At 40.8% G+C, this 23,789-nt stretch overlaps 1 protein-coding gene across 3 annotated transcripts in view; it reads right to left on the bottom strand.

Moving 5' to 3' along the window:
• Positions 1-23,789, bottom strand: part of TOX2 (TOX high mobility group box family member 2) — a 183,746-nt gene that overhangs the window by 5,712 nt on the left and 154,245 nt on the right. For 2 of the 3 annotated variants that reach the window (XM_040330319.1, XM_040330320.1), the window contains exons 4-6: positions 7,321-7,560; positions 3,123-3,350; positions 33-113 (exon numbers count right to left, since the gene is read on the bottom strand). In XM_040330319.1, coding sequence (XP_040186253.1) covers positions 33-113; positions 3,123-3,350; positions 7,321-7,560 — 549 coding nt within the window. The remainder of the gene's footprint in view (positions 1-32; positions 114-3,122; positions 3,351-7,320; positions 7,561-23,789) is intronic. The other variant, XM_040330321.1, reaches the window with a different exon arrangement.

The following is a 23,789-nucleotide window of genomic DNA, read 5'->3' as shown; positions in this document are numbered from 1 at the left end:
AAATTACTGTAGGGTAAAGATCCGACATTTACCTTGGAAACCAGGCTTGCCCTGTAGGCTGCAAGGGCCTTTAAATACTCTTTCTTTGCTGCCTCAGTCTTCCTCTTGTAGGCCTGTAATAAACACAAATTGTCATATGCAAAAAATCAATCATATATATTGAGTATACTACTTTATTATTTCTGTTCTGAATATGTTATCATCTCTGCTATCCTCTCTTTCAATTTTTATATACAAGGTTTAATGTTACTTACAGAGGTTTTAAAATGTAAACAGATCATTAACCAGAAAGTAGAAAACACGCAAGAAAGGCTTCTTGTTGCTGAATGGTAGAGGTCTCATTGCTCATAATAAAGCCAAACGCAGTTGAGGCTACTTAGACTTGGAAATCTATTTGCCATCAATGGTTTCATGGTTGGGCTGCATCATAATGAAAAAAGCCAGCTCCGTCACTGAGTAGCTAAAGGGGTCTTTTCCGAGACTGAAACAGGTCTTGGTTTACCGTTTACCCAACCTGCTATGGTATTACTAAAGCCGCCCAGCTAGCCCAGATATCAACTCACAGCCAAACCCGACTGAGTTCATATGGAACGACAGGCGGTCGCACACTTTACCCTGGATTATCTATTATGGTGTAACCATAAGAGATGCCCAGCGATCTTAGTACCCATGCTATCTCACTCATTTGCTCTGTTTGAGAACCTCAAGGCTCACACAGAATTAGTTTCTCAGACATATCCACTTGCACACCTTTTCCAATATCCTCAATTCCCAGGAATGAACATCAAAGCCTTCCAATAGTGGCTGAACAAGGGGTTGTACAGGTTCGGACACTTCTTCAACTTAGCAGGCCCGATCACCCTTAGCTACTGCATCAGCAAACTTGAAATATCCACGGTAGAGAAGTTTAGATTTCTCCAAATCTCACATTTCTTAATCTCTCTATCTTAAGGTCTTGACAAGGTGGTACTTAGTCCCTCTAGAATAGCAAAATGTTACCCCTCTGCATCTCCTCTCTGCTTCAGAGACTGCTCTCACACAGGCTCGATGATACATATAAGGTGGGAATGCCCCAAAATAAGAGGGATCTGGAACAAGATTTTCTCAATAGTGCGAAACGTTACAGCACTCACTAATTCCCAAATCCCTGCATATAGCTTTATTAAACTTTCCAGCAAAAAAGGCTTCCAAAAGCAAAATAAGGCTGATCCAATTGATTTTCCTGGGGCTAAATGGACAATAGCATGAGTATGGAAACAACCCTTCGTCTCCTGCCCCATGGCAAAAAAGAAAATATCTTGGATCAGGAGAAGATGGTTAGCATACTGCAGGACTTGGTGCAGAGGTTCAAAGCCACTTGGGAACTATGGGCTAACTACGTGCACGTTCCTCTGACTCAACATCTACTCTCATACTCATCTACCCCTCTCTATTTTTTCCTCTCTTCTCCCTCTTTCCTATGTCTACTGCTCACCTATAGTTGATTGTAACTTACGGTTTAGATATGGGACATCTCATCTTGAGTAGGTGAGAGACGCACATCAGGGAATACTCTATTTAAGGTGACAATTTGAGTACCCCTAGTTACACATTGGATGATGCAATTCACGAGTGGCTACGCTCCTCTGTAACCAACCCTGAATACAGACCGTCTGATAATATCCCTCGTGGATATCTCTCCTCAGAATGTTTGATATTATAAATGCTTGTCTAGATTGGACAAACTGGGTTTTAAGCCTCTTAGCACTTTAACCTAAGCTACAAAGCCAAGAGGCTCCTTCAAAGTCCTCTAGTTACGCTGTCATCTGAGCATCTAGTATATGGGCCTAACCCGACAATTGGTATGTTCTGGTTGTAATCATATTTCACTGGAACTCATAATACGTACCCCTTTTTATCACTATGCAAAGCGGTCGAATATTGCAAATCTCATTTCTCATGTTGTATTACTATTTTCTATTCCTGTTGTGCAACTTCTTTAACAATAAAAATTGATTGAAAGAAAAAGCCAGCTCTGAGCAGTGGTAGACCATGGTGTCTTTTACCATTGTGCAAACAGCTGATCAGTTGGTTTTCTAGGTATAGAGACCCCTGAGGATCTGTGTTGGTGGTTCTCCAATTTCTCTTGGACAGATTTTATTAGCCACCAAAGAAATAGTGAACCTTTTCTTTAAAACGAAACATGTAATGAAGGCTGCCACTGGTACCAGATCCTTGGTTGTCATGCTGATTCAATGGCTTTGGTACTTTATGGTCAAAGGATTATAATGAGTAGACAGATCAGTAGTTTTGACTTTAGTCTCACTTTCCTAATCTAAAAGCTTTTTCCAAGTCAGTGTCTCAAAGTATTTAGGCTAGAGACAACCAGACCAGGGAACAAGCATTTTCAGAAGGAAAATGTTAACAGTGTAAGGTCTGTATTCCTTTTGGATCAGATTTTGTGTAATGGCTGCCACACTGACCTTCTTGTATCAAAAATTTAAGTAACTTGCCCAAAAATAACATCTAAATAGTAATAATAAAGATTTCTGACTTGATGCTGACTTTCCTGATATCCATACATCTTCTAGGTCAATGACTCATAAAGTATCAGGCCAGAATAACATCAAATAGTGTTTTCCAAAGAAGGTCCACAGTGGCAGCCCCATATTGTTTCAAGACGTTTTTATTTTATTGCAATTGGCTTTAAATGTCCACCAAAAGTTGTTTTTTATTTTATTTTAATTTTTTTGTGTATTTTGCTAATTATTTGTTTATTTTCCTTTTTTACCTTTTTTTTTTAATTTAAAAAAAAGAGTAAAGTAACAATAAATACACAAAAACTAAAGAAACAAAGAACATGGGAATGTTTTCTTATAAGTATATATTTTATCTTAGCAGAAAATATGGCGAAATTTAAATCTAATTTTGGCAAAATCATTGTGCTCCTCCCTGCTCTTCACTGGAATGATCACTTCTCCACCCCCCTTTAAGTATTATACGATACTTATTGTGGGACTTCATAGTATATCCAAGGTTGATACACATACATATGGTCCATTCTTCAGCACATGATTCTAATTTACATCAGTTATAATATTTCCAGTGTGGGGCTAAAGTAGTTTATATCTAGAAGAACTTACCTGTTTTTGTTCTTCACCCAGGCTATCCCACATCGATGCAACAATCTTGGACACATCACCAAAAGTGGCGTTGGGGTTCTGTCCTTTGATGGCTGCTTGAGTATCCCTAAAAAAGAGGGCGTAGGCAGAGACAGGTTTCTGGGGCTCATTGGGGTCCTTTTTCTTCTTCTTCTTCTGGTTCTTGGGTTTTTTGCCAATGTCATTGGAAGGTCTTTTTTCTCCCGCACCCTGCAAAAGAAAAAACAGTTTTGCTATTAACGGGAATGTACAGTGGGCTTTGTACATATTCTCTTTCTTTATTATGGTCAGAACTGAAAAAAAAAACATTTCAACAATTTTTTTTTTCATTCGGGTAAATAGAAAATAGAAAATTTTGCATAGAAAAAATGATGTAGTCCTCCACACAGCTGTCAACTTGACTTCTAGTCTCCTTTCACATAATTTTTTTTTAGCTTAAAGTGGTTGTAAACCCGTTACAACCACTTTTACCCACAGGTAAGCCTAGATTAAGGCTTACCTGTAGGTGGTCGAAATATCTCCCAAACCTCCACGGTTTATGAGATATTTACAAATTAGATGGGCGCCGATGTCTACGGCTCATGCTAGCGTGCCGTTTCTAAATGATATCATGCCGTGACTGGCGGCGATGTCATCGTGGCTCCGGCCAATCACAGTGCCGGAGCCGCGATACCCGGAAGAAAAAGGGTGAAAGATGGACGCTTTGTGGAACAGGGGACAGCGGTGACATCGCAGGCTTCGGTTTCAGGTAAGTTACACATAATGGGCTACTATGCAGTGCATAGCAGCCCATTATGCTTTACCTTTGCAGGGAAACAAAGAGGAAGTAAAACTTCCTCTTTAAGAGGCCTGTTGTTCACATGAAGCTGATTTACTAAAGAAGTTAGGAATGTTCATGCACTAAATTGTGTAAATATTTAACTCAATTATCCAATCATGTGAAAAACAAATCCCTGTTTACTTATTTTATCTGCTTGTGATCAAATAACTGAAGTGAATAATCACACAAGTTATGTGTAAATATTCTCAGTTTCTTTGGTGACAGCATCTAATGCCGCGTACACACCATCACTTTATGTGATAGAAAAAAACGACATTTTCTGTGATGAAAAAAAACGACGTTTTTGAAACTTAAATTTTCAAAAACGACGTTGCCTACACACCATCGTTTTTTCAAAATGCTCTAGAAAAGCGCGGTTACATTCAGCACTCTTTTCCATTGAAGCTTGCTTCATTACTTGCTTCTGAGCATGCGTGGGTTTAAAAACGTTGTTTTAAACGTCGTTTTCGCCCACGTCGTTTTTTTTCATCACATAAAGTGATGGTGTGTACGCGGCATAAGAGTCATCACAACAGTGACTCCTCCCCTCTATCAGATGACCGAGCCCAAAGTTTCAATCAGACAAAGGGAGCTGCATAGCAAGCTGTTCTGCTGAGTTGTTTCTTTGAAATACCTTTGTTACATATTAAATGTATTTATTTTTATGAAAAACATATAAAAGTTACAAAAATAAAATACAAAAACGTTACAGATTAGCTTTTAAAGCAGAACTATAGTATATTTCAGTAAATGTACGTTTTGATATGTAACTATTTACAAAGAAGTATTTTTGATGCTAGTTTTACATTTTTTGCTGGTCTACTGTTCCATATTTTGTGTATTTTATGTACAACAATGTAAATGCTCCCCATCAGCTAATATGAACATCCTGGCTTAATCGCTTGACCTCTGGAAGGTTTTACCCCTTCATGACCAGGGCATTGTTTGCTATTCACAAATAGACCTTTCTTTTGGTGGTATTTGATCACTACTGTTTTTTTTTTTTTTTACCATAAACTTTAAAGAAATTATATTTTTTACTTTGCTATAAAACACATCCAATAAAACAAAATTTCTACATAAATTTAGGTCAAAATGTATTCTGCTACTTGATACATACTAACACTGTTTTTGGGGAGGCTATACTATTGGGGACACTAGTATAGTTCTGATTGTGATCAAGATACTGATTTGTACAGACACTATACTAGTAATGGCGGTGGTCAGTGACTTGTAGTGTGACTGTGATAGTGCGGCAGCCAATCTGGCACTAACAGGCATTATCTGGGAGGGACACTAACTGACCCTGATGTCGCTAGTCACACTAATACAGTGATCCATGATAATACTGTGCACTGTACTAATGGCACTAACTGGGTGATAGGAGTGATCAGGAGGGCAATCAAGGGGTTAACTGTGTGCCTAACAAGTGTATGCAAGTTTATGTGTGCTGCTTTAACTTACTGTGTCCAACCACAGCACAAATCAGCAGGGGGCGCACACATGTGCACCAACAAACTAGGAAGTACTTGTGGATTGCGGTGCTGCCCGACAGCCCTAAATGTACTGCTGGTGGTCAGCAAGAGATTTAAGTGTATCTAAAGATTTTTTTTTTCTTAGCTTTGAATAAATTGGGGAAGGGTTAGAAACCCTACCAGGTTTTCATTGCTGTCCACATTGCTGGGGAGATTCTCTTTCTTTAATTGTAATGGTGACCATTTTTACAGAGACAGAGAGTGAGGCCTTGTACACACGACCAGACATGTCCGATGAAAACGGTCCGCGGACCGTTTTCATCGGACATGTCTGCTGGGAGGTTTTGGTCTGATGTGTGTACACACCATCAGACCAAATTCCCCGCGGACAGAAAACGCGGTGACGTGGCGGCGACGATGACGCGGCGACGTCCGCCAACCAGGAAGTTCAATGCTTCCACTCATGCGTCAAATCACTTCGCCGCATGCAGGGGATTTTGGTCCGATGGTTAGGTGTACTAACCATCGGACATGTCCGACGGACAGGTTTCCACCAGACAAGTTTCTTAGCATGCTAAGAAACTTTTGTCCGCTGGAAACCTGTCCGCTCGGCCCTACACACGGTCGGACATATCCGCGGAAACTGGTCCGCGGACCAGTTTCAGCGGACATGTTCGGTCGTGTGTACGAGGCCTAAGGGTAAATCCAAAATATTACAGTTGTCACCAGAACAGGAATAGAGTGACAAGTCGATTAACAGACCAAACTACCCAGCAAAAATTACAGTTACAGAGTTGGGAAAAAACAAATAGGGGGGGGGGGGGGGGTGTTTACAATGGGCAGTTTTTAAGTAATTGTAAAGGTTCTAATAAAAAAAAAAAAAAAGAACATATTATACTTACCTGCTCTATGCAATGGTTTGGATAGGAGCAGCTCCTATCCTCCTCTTCCCGGTTCCCCGCTGGTGCTCCTGGCTCCTCCCCCGCCAAGTGTCCCTGTAACAACCTGCTTACTCTTGGGGCACTCGTACCGGCTCGCTCCTGAGCCGGCTCTGTGTGTCCCTAGACAGAGTGCACAGTGTCCGCTCTCCACTCCCTTCCTGCTGACTGTGATTGACAGAAGCAGGAGCCAGTGGCTCCTGCTGCTGTGTCTGAGCCTACAAGGAGGGGAGAGCGGAGCGAGCCTTTTTTCTTATGCACAGCTCTGGATTGAGAGCGGGCTCAGGTAAGTATAGAGGGGGCTGCAGACTGAAGTTTTTTTTTTTTACCTTAATGCAGAGAATGCATGCAAGGTAAAAAAAATACTTTTTGGCAAAGCCTTTAGAACCACTTTATTTCATATGGTTAAAATGTATTTTCCAAAGGCAAACAAAAATGTAGCTGTTACTGCTTAGAAGGTGTTATGTAGAGTTAGGCTATAATTTGTTGGCTTCCTAACAGTCTATTTAAAATTACATGTCTATCTATGCCTAACCTGTACCACAAGGTGACAACATTGCTATATAATTTCACTACCTAACAATGTTGTCAGCCTCTTACAGGAAGTGGAAAAATAATAACAGGCATTCATGAATAAACACCTTATTGTGTCTAATATTCCTCATTGAGGAAAATACCGCGTTATGGCCACTAGATGGAGCTGAAAATCATAGGAAATAAACATATTAGACATAATACGGGAATTATTTGTGATAACTGTATTTTTAATTTTGCTCATAGTTCCCCTTTTTTTTGCTCCAACTGCAGATTTGAATTTGTGTCCCTTGTTCCTTACATATACTTTTATCAAGGGACACAATGGATGCCATACAGGCATAAAGATTCAACATTTAGAACCTTGGAATTACAGTCTGTTAATGGCTGAGCAAACAATCTATGATTAGTACCTTATAGTGAGAATCAGTGTCTTCCTCTTGGGTGGAGCTAGAAGGTGAGGGAGTGGCCGATTTACTACCAGGTGGGGAGGGAGAGCCGTGTGTAACTGCACTCTTCATTCCCATTTGTGAGATAAGCTGCGATTGGCTGAGAGCAGTCATGTGACTGGGGAGCATTCCGGACCGGTTTATCAGTGAAACTTGATGGTTGGGGTCATAAGAGGATCCTTCAGAGTGTACCAGCTCCTGTATCTGGGGGCACAAAGAATAACAGTGTATGAGTGGACAGGTAATAAGGTAGAAGAATACCTTGGCTGCCTATTTCAGTCAATTAAGCCAGAATGTCTTTAGATGTCAGGGGTTTTAGATACATGTCCAATAAGTAACAAACAAAAGAAAAATTTATAAAAAAAAAGCAAAATCTATGTGTGTGGCCCTGCCTTCACTGTCCATCATACACTATAGTACCAAAAGTATTTGGACGCCTGCCTTTACACGCACATGAACTTGAATGGCATCCCAGTCTTAGTCCTTAGGGTTCAATATTGAGTTGGCTCACCATTTGCAGCTATAAAAGCTTTAACTCTTCTGGGAAGGCTGTCCACAAGGTTTAGGAGTGTGTCTATGGGAATGTTTGACCATTCTTCCAGAAGCGCATTTGTGAGGTCAGGCACTGATGTGGACAAGGAGGCCTGGCTCACAGTCTCTTCAAGGTCCATAAAGACATTGATGAGCAAGTTTGGGGTGGAGGAACTTGACTGGCCTGCACCTCAACCTGATAGAACACCTTTGGAATGAATTAGAGTATAGACCATGAGCCAGGCCTTCTAGTCAACATCAGTGCCTGACCTCACAAATGAGCTTCTGGAAGAATGGTCAAACATTCCCAAATCATTTGGTGGAGGGGGGATTATGATGTGGGGTTGTCTTTCAGGGGTTGAGCTTGGCCCCTTAGTTCTAATGAAGGGAACTCTCAAGGCTTCAGCATACCAAGACATGTTGGACAATTTCATGCTCCCAACTTTGTGGGAACAGTTTGGGGGTGGCCCCTTCCTGTTCCAACATGACTGCGCACCAGTGCACAAAGCAAGGTCCATAAAGACATAGATGAGCGAGTTTGGGGTGGAGGAACTTGACTGGCCACCACAGAGTCCTGACCTAAACCTGAAAGAACACTTTTGTGATGAATTAGAGAGGAGACTACGAGCCAGGCTTTCACACCCTCATCAGTGCCTGACCTCACCCTCATCCTGCGCTTCTGGAAGAATGGCCAAACATTCCCATAGATACACTCCTAAACCCTGTGGACAGCCTTCACAGAAGAGTTGAAGCTGTTATAGCTGCAAAGGGTGGGCCAACTCAATATTGAACCCTACAGACTAAGACTGTGATGTCATTAAAGGTCATGTGCATGTAAAGGCAGGTGTCCCAATACTATTGGTAATATAGTGTAGTTAAGCTGTGCTCCCATCTAGCAATAACTCCTCCATACAAGCTTTGCTGTATTACCTGTTAGTTCAAGACAGGGGAACATTATAAATAGTATTACATAAAAATCATTGTTTTTTCTGAACTGTATTTGTAGCTATAGCATGCGGTCATTTTGTTTCAAATAATGTTTAGTGGAGTTAACTACATATGTCTTGCAGCGCCGTATCACAGCCTAATCTTCTTTAATTATCAATTAATGACCCATTAGCAGCCTGACAGAGCTACAAAGTGAATAAATGAATAATCCCGCTGATTAGCATAGTTAGCGGCGGTGGCATTCACAATATTGCTTGCTGCGTAGGCTTCTATCAGTATGTTTTATAACACGAGAACAAACTAATAAATAAACACACATGAAATTTAGCCCTGCGGTGGAGTTTTTTTTAAGAGGTTACGCACAACTAAAAGGATCTGAAGGGAAGACTGTTTTCATAGGACACAGCAGCCAATCAAATCCATCCTTCTCTGTTTCTAGTGTTGCACAGGAGAATAAAAAGAAGAATTTGGCTGCTACAGGCAACTTCTTTCTGACAGCGATGTCCAGGATGACAACTTCCAGAACAAACAGCTTAAGGCTGTATTCACACCTGAGTGTTCTGTGAATGTGCGTCAAAACGCGTGACAACTTAATGCCCAAAAAGGTACTTGAGCTATTTTGACGCGTTTGTCATGTGTAGGGAAGCCCTGGAGCGAGTGTCCATCATACTGCTCACAATGGCAAGCGTTTATTGGTCAGCACAGCCACGTGACCATGCTGACCAATCAGAAGAGCATCTGAGGCTTCATGCAGTAAGGTGTCCCAGAAGAAAGACATACTTCTCATTGGGCATCATGATAATGAGGTTGAGGATATTTGTTGTTTTTTGGACAAATTTTTAATGAACCATCTCTGCAACCGCTCCCCAACGCCTTTTCTCTTATCCTGTCTGGCTAGTGGTCATATACTGAAGCCATCAAGTACAATGCAGGGCCAAACAGTCATTCCTTGTATGTGAGGACAGTGAGGGCCTATCCACAACCATCGAACAGGATCTATCTTTAGATATAATGAGCACGTAACCCTTTCAGTGCAGGGAGTGGGGCACTGTAGTGGTAGAAATTTCAAGAATCCCGGAGTTCAGCTTTAAAACAAGCCCTTGGTTACCTCTGTAGCTGCAGACACCGGGGAGAAAATTGTTCTCAAATTTCACAATCATTCATGCATTCAGTAGCTCGACTTCCCCTGTTCCCCCCATTCCAGAGCATCTGTTCTGAGTTTAAATTAATATTACAAGGCTGGAAGGGTCCTAAGTCATATCCAAGAGAGGGCAGCTGCTTGAGCTGCTGAGTTATTTCTGGCAGAGAGGAGCAGGGTGAGCTTATCTACTGAGTCACTGCAGGAGAGGGGAGTGAGGGGAGCTGCTGAGTAACTACACAATTGTACTGCTTCTGCTTTGAATCTTGAAGATGAAATGCTCCACAGTGCATGCAGCAACAGAGGTCAGTGAGGGCATTTTTTTAAAGCTGATTTTTGACTGCTTTATAAGCCTATAAAATTTGAATGCCCATAGTCTGCCTCCAGATACACTTTAAAAATGTTCTAGTTTTAGCAGTTCTTGAAAATACTATTTTTACACCTTTTGTTAGATGTGGTAAATATTTTCTTTAAATTTGTAAATGCTGATTTCTGAATTGTAGTCTTTTCTCATATATATGTGAAATACATTTACATATTTTTACATTTGAGTGCCCATTCACAAATGGCATTCACACAGAAGTATGAACTTCCTCCACTGAATTGCAACACCTTTGAATCTGAATTTAATATGTTTTTTTAAATAAATACTGTATATGTCTTCATATCCTAAAGTCTGATCATGATAACATCATGCATACAGCATCATTGTCTCTGAATAGTCATGCTGCAGTACTAAGACTCTCCTGCAGGTGGGATAGCAGGTAACAGTTCCAGTGTTGAAAAGAGAGCTTGAATAGTAGAAGAATAGCTCTGTTCAGTACACATGTCAAATTTTAATTCATACCTCTTGATCCTGGCTATTTGAATTTTAACACCTTCTATTAGGTGAAATACATCCTATAAAACATTGCCTACTATAGAGATTTCCCGTACATGGAGATGGAGCTGTCTCCACGTGCAGAGTAATGGCTGCTTACACTCAGGTGCCCAGCTGCTATTGTTAAACCAGCAAGCATTTAATTGAAACAAACGACCATAATAATGGTACATTATCTCCGCAGGCTTGAAGCCATAACAGTTTTAATTATTGAGTTAAGAGTCAAACTAATTTATCCGTTAAAATAACAGGAGCGCCTTTGCTGGCTCTGATCGGCTTATTAGGAGCGGGAATATCAGGGGAACAGCGGGACAAGACTGTGAGACGCACAGGCGCTTGTTCTTCTATTCATGATATGGCCTGATTTCTACGACTGAAGTAATTATTTTACCTTAATAAGGACTTTGGCTGACACTGGGCACAGTGTTTAGAGCAACTGCAGAAAGCAGGGGTGTCACCCATATTAACCTGAAATCATGTCTTTTTTCTGGGACAGGTGACAACCAGAAAACAATGGATGATGGATGCTACTCATGCCATGAACCCCATTCATTTTTCTTCAGGTTTTATACTATTTGTATAAGATACTTTGAAATGTAATACCAGCATGGGTTTTTGATAGAGTAGGGTAGATTTTGAAAAACAGTTGTGTTTTATTGGTATCTGAATCCCCGTCAAAGGTTTTCTTAATCTCAAAGTTGGGTGACTGACTGTCCTGAAGTTGGGTGACCAGATGTCCTTGATTTCTGAGGACAGTCCCCGATTTTAGGGGGTTTTCCCCAGGAAAAAACTGTTCGGGATTTATCCCCAATTCTCCAATGGCATCCCCAGCCCGTGGGATAATCTGCCTGGTAATAGATTGCTTGGGAAGCACTTTACTTATTTTTTACCTCCACAGTCATTATTTGCTCTTGTTTATTTCAGGATAATCAACTTCATATAATGGCCTTAACGCTGCACCCCATTGAAATGTTGACAATAATAAAACCACATTGGAAATTCCCCCTGTTGCAACCTTCTTCCTACTTGATGCTGTGTATATACAGTATATCCCATCCAAAAGATAAGGTGGCACTCACGAGGCTTAAAGGTGAATGCTTAGGGCTTGTTCACACCAGTAGTGTAGGAATGCGTGCCTTTTTCAAGCTGCATGTGGGTGGCAAAAATTCTTAATGACACCTCCACGCATCTAGCCAACATGTGTTTGTGTCTACCAAGATGCATGGTACCACAGTACTATGTAGAGTACATGTTGGTGCAGTATGATTTTAAAAGTCTTGCCTCCACCTTTTTTGTTAATTTCACACTCACAGGGAAGCCCATTGAAATGTAAGCGTGACACGTTGGAATGCGCAAAAAGTGCATCAGTGCTCAAATGCACCTCCTGGTATGAATGAGCCCTCAGTCATAAACTTATTTGCAACATTTCGACAAAGCACAAGCTCATCTTTCTCAGGACAACAGTGAAGTTAAGCCGAGCCTGAGGAAGATAAGCCTGAGAAAGACGAGCCTGAAGAAGATGAGCCTAAGAAAGATGAGCCTGAAGTAGACGAGCCTGAGAAAGACAAATCTGAAGAAGATAAGCCTGAAAACGACAAGCTTAAGGAAGACAAGTTTGAAGAAGATGAGCTTGAAGAAGACAAGCCTGAAGAATATGAGCCTGAAGAAGATGAGCCTGGAGAAGATGAGCCTGAAGAAGATTAGCCTGAAGAAGATTAGCCTGAAGAAGACAAGCCTGAAGAAGATAAGACTGAAGAAGATGAGCCTGAGAAAGATAAGCCTGAAGAAGACAAGCCTGAGAAAGATTAGCCTGAAGAAGACAAGCCTGAGAAAGATTAGCCTGAAGAAGAAGAACCTGAAGAAGACAAGCCTAAGAAAAATGAGCCTAAAGAAGATGAGCCTGAGAAAGATGAGTCTGAAGAAGACAAGCCTGAAGAAGAAGAGGCTGAGGACGACAAACTCATCAACACAAACTTTATGCGTAAGTTCTGCCTTATCTTATGGATAATATGTATCTTTTTTTGCTCAGCATCCGGCCCCATATTCTCCTTGTATATATGTGCAGTGGCAACCACCACAATAAAAAAAAGCTATAAATAGTAACAAGATTTTTAAAAAGAATAACATATACGGACCCAAATATTTATATTAACACTGTTAGGCTTTGCCACATTTACATGCCGTGTCTAGCCGCATTTGGGTTTAGATTCTAGCTGCATTTGGGTTTAGATGCGTTTTTTATTTTTTTCAAATCGTCAAAAATGTATCTCCATTAAAAATGCCTGCAAACGAAACATGGCTACACGCTAGTTACCACGTTTACACGCATTTACAAGCTGTTACAGGCATTAGGAGTGTCAATTGCCTCTGAACGTCCGCCCTGAACGCATTTTTTTTGCTTTCCAAAAAAGGCTTCTAAACTCAACTGCCTAGAAACGACTATAAACGACCCTGTGTACATGTACTGATAAGATAACATAGAGAAGAGTTCAGGGGCAGCTGAAAAAAATGCCCAACTGCTCTTAAACGTCAGCTTACCAGCAGCAGTGTACATGAAGTCTTAACAGGGAGTAGAATTATTTTTTTTACGGAGACAAAATAGAATGTCCGTAGTTCTAATGCACATTCTTTGTGGTATTCACACTACATTACACAGAGCAACCAAACACGCCTGTCACAAATAGCTCTGTGGTTAGGTTGTCAAACCTTTGTTATGCAAACACCAAGAGGCCAGTGACAATAGCATAGCTTGCTTGACGCAAATGTCTGGTGTCCAATGTCACATTCATGTACATACATGTCATTTCAGCCTCATAGCGTTCAAGTTTTAGGAGACAGATTAAAAAAGATCAGAATCCCACGCAAATATAAAAAAAAATCAATTTATCCCAGCTACGGATTCCCTAAAAATGCCTTACTTTTTTAAATGCTGTCAGTATAATTATCAGAAACGCCTTTTTATATTTATATTATATTTTTACCATCCCCCACAGCTACTACCCTTTGTTCCACTTGACCCTCCCTTATAGATTGTAAGCTCTAAAGAGCAGGGCCCTCTGATCCCTCCTGTATTGATTGTATTGTGACTGTACTGTCTCCCCTGATGTAAAGCGCTGCGCAAACTGTTGGCGCTATATAAATCCTGTATATTAATAATAATAATAATAATAATAATATATTGGCTTCATGTAAATTCCTGTTTCCTAAGACTGGAAGGGCAATACATTTCAGCCAGTCAGGCTTTACTGTTTTGTATCCAGTCAGCAGACAATACAATACAATGGGAAAAAAAGTAAGGTTCTGGCAAAACAGCATGGCTGTTAAACTCACAGGACTGGCTAGACAAAATTATAAAATCTATTGGCAGGTAAAAAGTTCACATGTATGTATTTCCATCAAGAGAAAATTGTTTTTTTAAGGCATTTTATAGCTAAACTCACTACTCAAGATAAGTCTCTACAAATAGAAAAAGAGATACATGTCTATAAAGGGATACAATTGAATAAATACTGTACATTAGATGAAATGCCTGTGAAATATAATAAAAGACGGTAATAAACCGATTAATATTATTATCCGTATACAGTTCTCAGAATACAATACCTTTTGTGACAATGATCCTTTAAACTAATTCAAAATTATAGGGGTGTATTTAAAAAAAAATGCAAAGCTATTTATCCTGTAAAACTGCATGTACATTCATTATGTGCAAATAGAGGCAACCCCCCCCCCCCCAAATGTTATTAGGTTATTTTCTCCCCAGGTTGAATGTTTTTTATAGAGTGAGCCAGGAATAAACTGCATTATGGCCACAAAATGACATTGGCGATCATAGTATCTATTTCTTTTGATCATCAGCTCCATCTAGTGGCCATAATGCATTTTTCCTGATTCGCTCTATTCTATATGAAAGAAAAAATGTAGATAGAGAGAAAATAACTTCATAACATGTTTTGCCCCCATTCCCAAAGAACAACTGTACATGCCGCTTCACGGACAATTAGCTCAACAATTTTTTTTATCACTGCACCCTATAATGTTTAGCGGCTATTTGCTCTTATTCTACAGAATGCTGGGCAGCTCACAAAGGGAGTATGCAATAAAAAAAGAAATTGTACTTTAAAATGTACAAAGCTTGTAAATGTCACTGTCAGCTGATCTCTGCATGGTTTCAGAGCAAGCATCGGGAGTGAGGTATTTCCCTTAGCATTAATGTAATTTGTGTGCACATTGCAATTCTTCTCAAGTATGGTACGTACAAAATGGATCGATAGCCTACAAAATATAATGGAATTACATTATATGTAATAAAAGTAATAATATTTTAAAGGGTACAAGCCACTTTTTAAAAGGACATGGGCCTTGTGTTATTTATATAGTCAAGAAATATTTAATTATAATAAAACCTAACTGCGTGCAATATAGATTAGAGCAAGTACAGGCTCACCGATAAGGCAAAAATGAGCAAAGTGCAGTCACCCAAAGCAACCAATCAGAAATGATCCTTCAGGGGTATCTCCACTTGTAAGAACAAGTTAGCTGAAAAATGCACTCGAATATAGACTACATTTTCAATCTTAAACTCCCCATACAATCTTTGTGCAATCAGCTTTAGATTTACCAAAGCTAAGTTTATATGAGAATCTCCCTAACCTAGCAAATCAATCTGTATCCAACTGGGCAGGCCCTTGGCACTACATAGTATTTGGTAGATCTAAAGTAGGTTGCATAGTCAAATTGCATCAATGGTCCAACTTTCCCATATCAAAGAAAGGACACAACCAGTGTGTTTTGTTATTACTCTAGGACCTTGGTGCCCAAATTTTGACCCAGGGGTCACATGCGGCCCACTGACACTTACTGTATGGCTCTCAGTGCCCCTGCAGTCAGTAGCCTGTGTTTAGGTGCTTACCCAGGTCAGTATATGAAACAAATCTTCACACTGGATTCTAGAAGTTAATTGTTTGGTTTATTTCTTTCACACAATCTTTCTTTTTTTTCTGAGCTGTGCAACACTTTTCTCTTTTTATGTTTTTTTCCTTAAATCTTTTATAATGGATCGTGCCAATTTTTTTTAAATACAATTAGGTATATGTCATATAGAGGGGCTGCAGGTAACAGAGCCATGGAAGCACTGATTTTTGTTTATTTCCAAGCTTTAAGTGTCTTCTGATGTATGTCTTCAGTCTCTAACAACTCCTTTATTATATCTGCATCCCCTGCAGTAGGCCTGTAGTCTTTGACCACCCCCTGTAGTAATCCCATGTTCTTTGACCATTTCCCATAGTAGGTCTGCGGCATTTGGCCATCTCCTGTTGTAGGTTTGTAGTCTTTGACCATCTCCTGTATTAGGCCTATAGTCTTTGACCATCTCCTGTGGTGGGCCTGTCATTTTTGACCATCTTCTGTAGTAGGCTGCAGTCTTTGACCATCTCCTGTAGTAGGCCTATAGTCTTTGATCATTTCCTGTATTGGGCCTGTAGTGTTCGACCATCTCCTGTAGTAGTCCTGTACTCTTTGACCATCTCCTGTAATGGGGCTGTAGTCTTTTATCATCTCCTGTAGCAAGCCTGCAGTCTTTAACTATCTCCTGTAGTAGACCTGTAGTCTTTGGCCATAGCCTGTATTGAACCTGTAGTCTTTGACCATTTCCTGCAGTAGACCCGTAGTCCTTGACCATCACCTTTAGTAGTCCTGTAGTCTTTGATCATCTTCTCTAGTAGACCTGTGGACTTTGACCATCTCCTGTAGTAGTCCTGTAGTCTTTGACCATCTCCTGTAGTGGGCCTGCAGTCTTTGACCATCTCCTGTACTGGGCCTGTAGTCTTTGATCATCTCCTATAGTAGCCTTGTTATCTTTGACCATCTCCTGTAGTAGGGCTGTAGTCTTTGACAATGTCCTGTGGTAGACCTGTATTCCTTGACTATCACCTGTATTAGGCCTGTAGTCTTTGATCATCTTCTCTAGTAGACCTGTAGTTTTTGACCATCACCTGTAGTAGGCCTGTAGTCTTTGACCATTTCTTATAGTAGACCTCTAGTCTTTGATCATCTTCTGTTGGGTGTCTGCAGTCTTTGACAGATTTCCATAGCATTATATTCACTAATACCACCCTTTGGTTATGTCAGGGGTCAAACGTGAGGCTTCCTATATAATGGATCATGCCTGTGAAGGTGTGCTTAAATGGCCAACTGTAGTCTCTAGTGGAAGCCTGTATGACAGGGTGGCAAAGCAGGAGCAGAATTTGCATTGTCACCCTGTACCAGAAAGTGGCTGAACAGGGACCTTCATGGCAGGATAGCCAGGTATTATTTTCATTTTAAAAAAAGCTGCAGATTTAAAAACATTGATAGTAGCTTTTGTAATTACATTAATATGCTAAAGCTTAGCTGAGCTAAGCTCTCAGCACAAACCTCAGGCCGCCATGGACTCATTTATGTGATGGATGGGTGTTAATTCCCACTTTATGCTGTTGGTAAGAATTTAATAAACTCTTTTTCAAATCTCCCACTCAAACATTCGGTAGGTCTGCACAGGATGTGAATTTATAGCTTGCAAAAATAACATCAGGATAACATCTGGCCAGACAGAAACTGTAGCCGCAACATAAATGGAAGCTATATTAAAGTTTATCTTAAGATAATGTTTTAGAATAGGGAAGAATTTTTTATTTTTTGTTTTGAAATCAGTGTCCTTGCTGGGGAAATTCACCCTCTCTTGTTTGTCCTGGTGACCACTGTTGCTGAAACTGTGAAAGTGAGGAAAAATTCTATATTTTGAGTTGTTGCTGGAACAGAAGGAAAGTCTGTCCATTGGGACACATGTTTCGGTGACTACTTATAAAGGAGGGTCATAGGCGTGCGCACAGTGTGTGGTGGGTGTGCCCAGGCACACCCTAATCACCCTGTGCAGCCCAGATTCCCCCTACTGCCCTGGCTCCCCCTGCAGCACTACCGGCTTCCCTCCTCTCCTGCCGGGGGTGTTTTAGGATGAGTGAGGGAAGGGGCTGGTAAATATGCATTTATCAGCCCCTTCACTTTCTGAATGATCGGTAGTGTGCGTTTGAGCTTTGGGGTGCACACCCTAATGCAATAGGCTGCGCACACATATGAGGAGGGTTGTTCCTTATCTTGGAGATTTCCTCTGACTTTCTATTGTGTGTCCAGGACAGACAATAAATGATAATTCCCCAATGGAACTCAGGTAAAAAAATACACCCGACAGGGGTTCAAAGCAGAACTCCAACTTTTAGAAACTCCTAAAACTCCAGCTAAAATGCCTGGCTTGGACAAAATAGGTAAAGCCAAATAAGGGAGACATAGAGGATTTTAGCATTAATTTAGCAAGGTGGTGGGTGGGACAGATTAAAGTAAGTGAGGCTTACTACTAAGGTGGCAATAGCAAAAAAACAAATGGAATTAAAAGCAATGACTGAGCTATAAAGGCACAATTAAATCATTGCTGTATATTGGGACATGTTAGGAATTTAGTCCACTAATAAGGTTACTGAACTTCCACTTTAAAGCGGAGTTCCACCAAAAAATTGAACTTCCGCTTTTCAGAATCCTACCCCCCTCCAGTGTCAGATTTGACACCTTTCAGGGGGGAGCAGATACCTGTGTAATACAGGTATTTTGCTCCCACTTCCGGGCATAGATACCTGAGCCACCAGTGGGTATATACGCCCCTTCCCATCTTTTGGGAGACACACAGTCTCAGAAGACAGCAGGGACCAGTGGGATCACGCATGCGCAGTAGGGAACCAGGAAGTGAAGCTGCAAGGCTTCACTTCCTGATTCTCTTACTGAAGATGGCGGGTGCCGACATCGCAGGCGCCCTGGACAGATAAGTGTCCTTATTTAAAAAAAAAAAAAATTGGTGGACCTCAGCTTTTGCACCTCTTTCTGTATCGACTGTGCACTCATAACCTGTAAAGATATTCGATGGATAGGAAACATAGGCATTGCTGTTGTTATTTTCACTGGTAAAGGCTTTATGGAAGTTTGCAAGTTTGGTTGTAGACCAGGCTATCATGAGCTGTAGCCCTGCCCACACATACTAGCCAAGCCTCGCCTCCTATTATGAAAGAGATACTAAACGATATCCCGATTCTCCAAAAATATTCCATGCACATCCACTTTAATGGCCCTGTAAACTATTTTTCATGAAATTGTTTCTGTGTTTTTCTACTTCATTGTAATGTCCTCTGCGAGTTCCCAGACCTCTCATTTTCCCTGTTTGTTTGGAACGAGTAGTTTGCGTTAGTGGGGGTCATGCACACTGCTCAATGCACAAAACAATTCCCATAATCCCTAGTCTAACTCAGGAGCAAGCAAGAGAGGGTGGATGCACTCCTACATACAGAGGGACCATGGAGAACGAAACCCTTCAACAGAAAGTCAAATCACAGCAGAAAAAAAAAGAATTTGGAGATTTGGAGGAGACTGAGAGCACTAGAAGGATCTTCTTTGACTTAAGAATTCATGCTTGAATAGATTTTTTTTTTTAGGTTGGGGGTCTCATTCTACCCACAACAGGGAACTTAATTTCAAAGGAATTTGCTCATTAAGCCTCACTTTATGAGTCAACCCACCAGTATTATATTATATTATGTTATACAAGTCTGGTACTGCAAGACTGACATTGTTTGTGCTCTTTGGATTTGTCCAGCAAGCTTATTAACAACGAAGGGAAAGCCCCTTCCATTGAAGGTACTCCTGTCTCGCCAAGAATAATCTGTATTCTCACTGGGAAAGATTTGAGCCTAATTGCCTGATGCGGTAACCGCTGCAAATTTGGCAGCCTTTCAAACACATGCGGAGTGATATTTTAATTACCCTATTAATATAAACACGCTGTTTTCTACCGTCAACTTCTCCAATGGCGTTAAACAAATGCTTTATTTAATGAACTGACTCATTAAAACAAAACTTTCAGAATCTTGTACCGGCTTCCACTATAACGTGTTTTTCAAGAAGACATGTTGATTCACCCGGAAATTGCAGGAGTCACCCCTAATTGAATTCCCAAACCATAGGGTTGACCTTCCAGAAGTGCGCCAAGCCATAATGCATCTGTCACAGTGTAACAGATTGGGTCACACTGTTACAACATTCTCCGTGTAGATGCTGGCCATGGGAGCCTGTCCTTGCTCCAGCATATCGCAAGTCCATACAATAAAAGGTCACACAGTAATGATGTTAATTCTATAAGAAATGAAACTTCTTAAAGGACTGACATCATTAGTGTTCAGTCTTTTCTTGTATGGACTTGTTTGAGTCTACAGCTGCATTGAAATATATCACATGGGAACTGTTGGGCAACAAATATTAAGCAGTTAAGGCATGCTTTTGACACTTAACCAGGCAATAGCTGCCAGATAGCCCTATACACATTGTCAAAGCAATGGGAAAGATATAGGGCATGTCAAAGTCGCTGGCAGTATCAAGGCGACGGGGGCCATGCCACAACTGTGATGCAACTGAGTCCAATGGATATGGCTGCAGCTCAGCTAGGAGGGCTTTCAGTGTGAAATCTCACTTCAAACCAACATGTGGGAGGCATATCCTCGTCCAATTGCTTGTGGGCCACCAGAGATTGTTAGTCAGCTGCTAGGCCCATGTAAAAGAGGCCTAAGGCCAAACCTCTTTGCTGTTTGTTTTGGATACCGAGACACAACAGCAAGTCAACAAAAAGCTCTCCAATTCTGTGACAACCTATAACAGCCTTTATTTACCTTTTCAACACAGAGGAACCCTTAAAAAAACTTTCCAATCTCAGGGAACCCCTGCTGAATATTAATATATCTACAACTCATGGTACATTAATGTAATCAATGGTGTCATTGGGAACTTATCTGAAGCCTCGTACACACGACCGAGAAACTCGACGGGTGAAACACATCGTTTTGCTCGTCGAGTTCCTTGTTAGGCTGTCGAGGATCTTGGCGAGCCAAATTTTTCCATTCCCGTCAAGGAAAAAGAAGACATGCTCTCTTTTTGGCTCGACGAGATCCTCGACAGTTTCCTCGTCGAAAAGTGTACACACGACCGGTTTCCTCGGCAAAAAAAACAAAACAGCAAATTTCTTGCTGGTTTTTGCCGAGAAACTCGGTCGTGTGTACGAGGCCTGAGTGGCAGAACTTTCTCATTGCTCAAATAACCTCTAGCAACCTGTAGAGAAACCTTGGGGTTCCATGGGACCCCAGCTGAAAAACCCTGACCTATAACATGTTAGATTTACCATCACTTTCTGCTCTGGTGACAGTAATGAGATTTTAGCAGTCCTACCACATAGCAGAGCAAGTCTGGTGACCTGAATTTTCTGTGCTGTAGTTAAGCAACTTAGCAAGGTCCCCTTCCTGTCACCTGCTTGCAACTGGACAGAAAAGGAACAGCAACAGATTGATTAGGTCATGGCAGCACACTTGATTGGCTCCTAGTCCTGCCCTTCTCTCTCCTAGTTTGCGCTTTTCTGCGTTTACAAAAGGTCAAATTCAATATTGGTTGCATTTAAAATACTTTTCTTCATGCCTACACAAACTGCATTTATTGGTGTCTTTGTAATATCTGCAGGGAGTTAAGCCTTAAAAGATAAAAGAGCCCATAAGCATGGGTCAGTTCAGAGAGAATAATTGGTTGCTTGCTCCAGGCAACATGTTCATCATCTTGCGAAGGTCAGCACCTGTGTACGAAGCCTGTAGCATTTAATGAACCCAGTGTGCAGTGTCACACAGCTCTGCTCCTCTTACTTCAAGTGATACCTTGAGTTGGTAGAGATTAGATCCTCTATCAGCATTCATTAGGGCTGCCCCTGGCAAGTGTTTTACCGACATGACCAGTAAATTGTACCAATTTATTGGCTGGAAATCAATCATAAGGCTGGTATTTTTCCCCACAAAAGATGGCGATTTTAGTGGCACTCATGGACTTGTGCCCGGGCCATGAGAGATAACAAAGGCTAGTACATTTGCATTAATGTTTACTTTTTTGTCCCCTTGGTTACAATGATATCCCCTTAGTTACAATTTGTTGCCAATGGTGTAATATTTACAAAGATTTGACTGCTAATGTGGGAAAGATTTGTTGGTATTTTAAGATGGTTCAGCTGCAATGGGCAATCAGGTAGACAGAGAAGAAAATACATTTTGATGGTAGTAGGATTACTAAAGTCTAAGTCAGCCTTTTTCAACCAGGGTGCCTTCAGGTGTCTGCAGGGGTGTCTTAGCAAAATGCCTAGAAACTGCCCAAAAATTGTATACAAGCCAGCAGGTGGATCAAGCCTGCCTATAAGTTACATAAAGCCACTGGCTTTCATTGTGAACCATTGCAACCTTCTAGCCACCAGTGTCCTAACAACCAATGAAATGCACATCACCCTTGTTTGCGGTAGAAGAGAAGCATTGGAATACTAGTCAGTACCAGTGTGCAAATGTGTTTGCTTTGGTAGAATAAATCACTAGACGTGCACACTGAAATATTTTGTTTCGGAAGTTAGTTTCCTTCCGAAAAAAAAATGTATTTAGTTACTCCCAAAATTAGTTTTTATTTATTTTGTTTCGTTAAAAAATGCATTCGTCAGAAAATCCGAACTAATTAAGGTTGAATCTGTCATTGAAGGCTTCTGGTGTCTGTCGATGGTTCTAAGAAGATTCGACAGAGCAGCTAAACTGTATGACGCCGCAAACGTACATTTCCGGTCGAATGTTCCTCCTACAAGCTATAGAAGCATTCTAATGTTGTATGACACTAGTAATAATTATATTTATAAATTATTATTACTAGTCAACCAACATTCGAATTCTTCTACAGCCTATGGGCCGAGCATTTGACCGGAAATGATTGCGGTGTTGTACAGTTTAGCTGCTTGTCGAATCTTCTTAGAACTTTCGACAGACACCATAAGCCTTCAATGACAGATTCAACGTTTGTATGTTTTTCTCTGCTTCGTGGAATGTTCGTTGTTCATGTCGAATGGTCTACCCCAACACTGTCTGTATAATGATGAATCTTTTCTCTCTATGTCAAATCTTTCATCTCTATTTAGAATAATCTTGGACTAATAGAGTTAAGGTTAGGCACATTCGACCACAGGTTCGATAGACACAGATTGCTATTGTCAGCGTCATGTCAAATCTCCTATCTATATCCAACTGTTGTAGCAACAAAAACGAAAAGAAAGCATTTTTTTATGTCGGATCTTTCGGATTTCAGATTCAGCGCGTTTGCTTTCGTTTGTTAAAACGATAACGAAAATACCCGAAATTTGGACAAAAATGCATTCCGCCGAAAACGAATGCACATGTCTATAAATCACTGCTATGGTTGGGTGTCCTATGCATAAGGGTGTTGCTGCATTATGTAAAACTATTAATTTTGTTTTTTACATTTTAGAATGCCTCAAGATTGCGCGTAATTGTAAAGGGTGCCTTGATTGAAAAAAGGTAGAGTAACACTGGTCCAAGTAAATCTTTCTAACCCTTGAAAAAACTTAGGGAACTTTAGGGAACCCTACTAATAATGTCCATATCTACAGCTCATGGTACATTCGTGTGGTGGCCAGTTGGAAGACTGTTCCCCTAACAGATAACTAAAATGATTATTGGTGTCAGTGGTGACTAATCTCAGGCCGCGTACACACGATCGGTCAAAACCGATGAAAACAGACTAAAGGATCGTTTCATTGGTTAACTGATGAAGCTGACTGATGGTCTGATGTGCCTACACACCATCGGTTAAAAAAACGATCGTGTCAGAACGCGGTGACGTAAAACACACAACGTGCTGAAAAAAACGAAGTTCAATGCTTCCAAGCATGCGTCGACTTGATATTGAGCATGCGTGGCTTTTTGACCGATGCTTTTGCATACTAACGATCGGTTTTGACCAATCGGTTAGGCGTCCATCGGTTCAATTTTAAAGCAAGTTCTCTTTTTT

The sequence above is a fragment of the Rana temporaria genome, chromosome 12 (genome assembly GCF_905171775.1).
Source record: "Rana temporaria chromosome 12, aRanTem1.1, whole genome shotgun sequence".
In the NCBI taxonomy this organism is placed as follows: domain Eukaryota; kingdom Metazoa; phylum Chordata; class Amphibia; order Anura; family Ranidae; genus Rana; species Rana temporaria.
The sequence above is the reverse complement of the archived record's forward strand: the minus strand, read 5'-3'. Positions and strand labels throughout refer to the sequence as shown.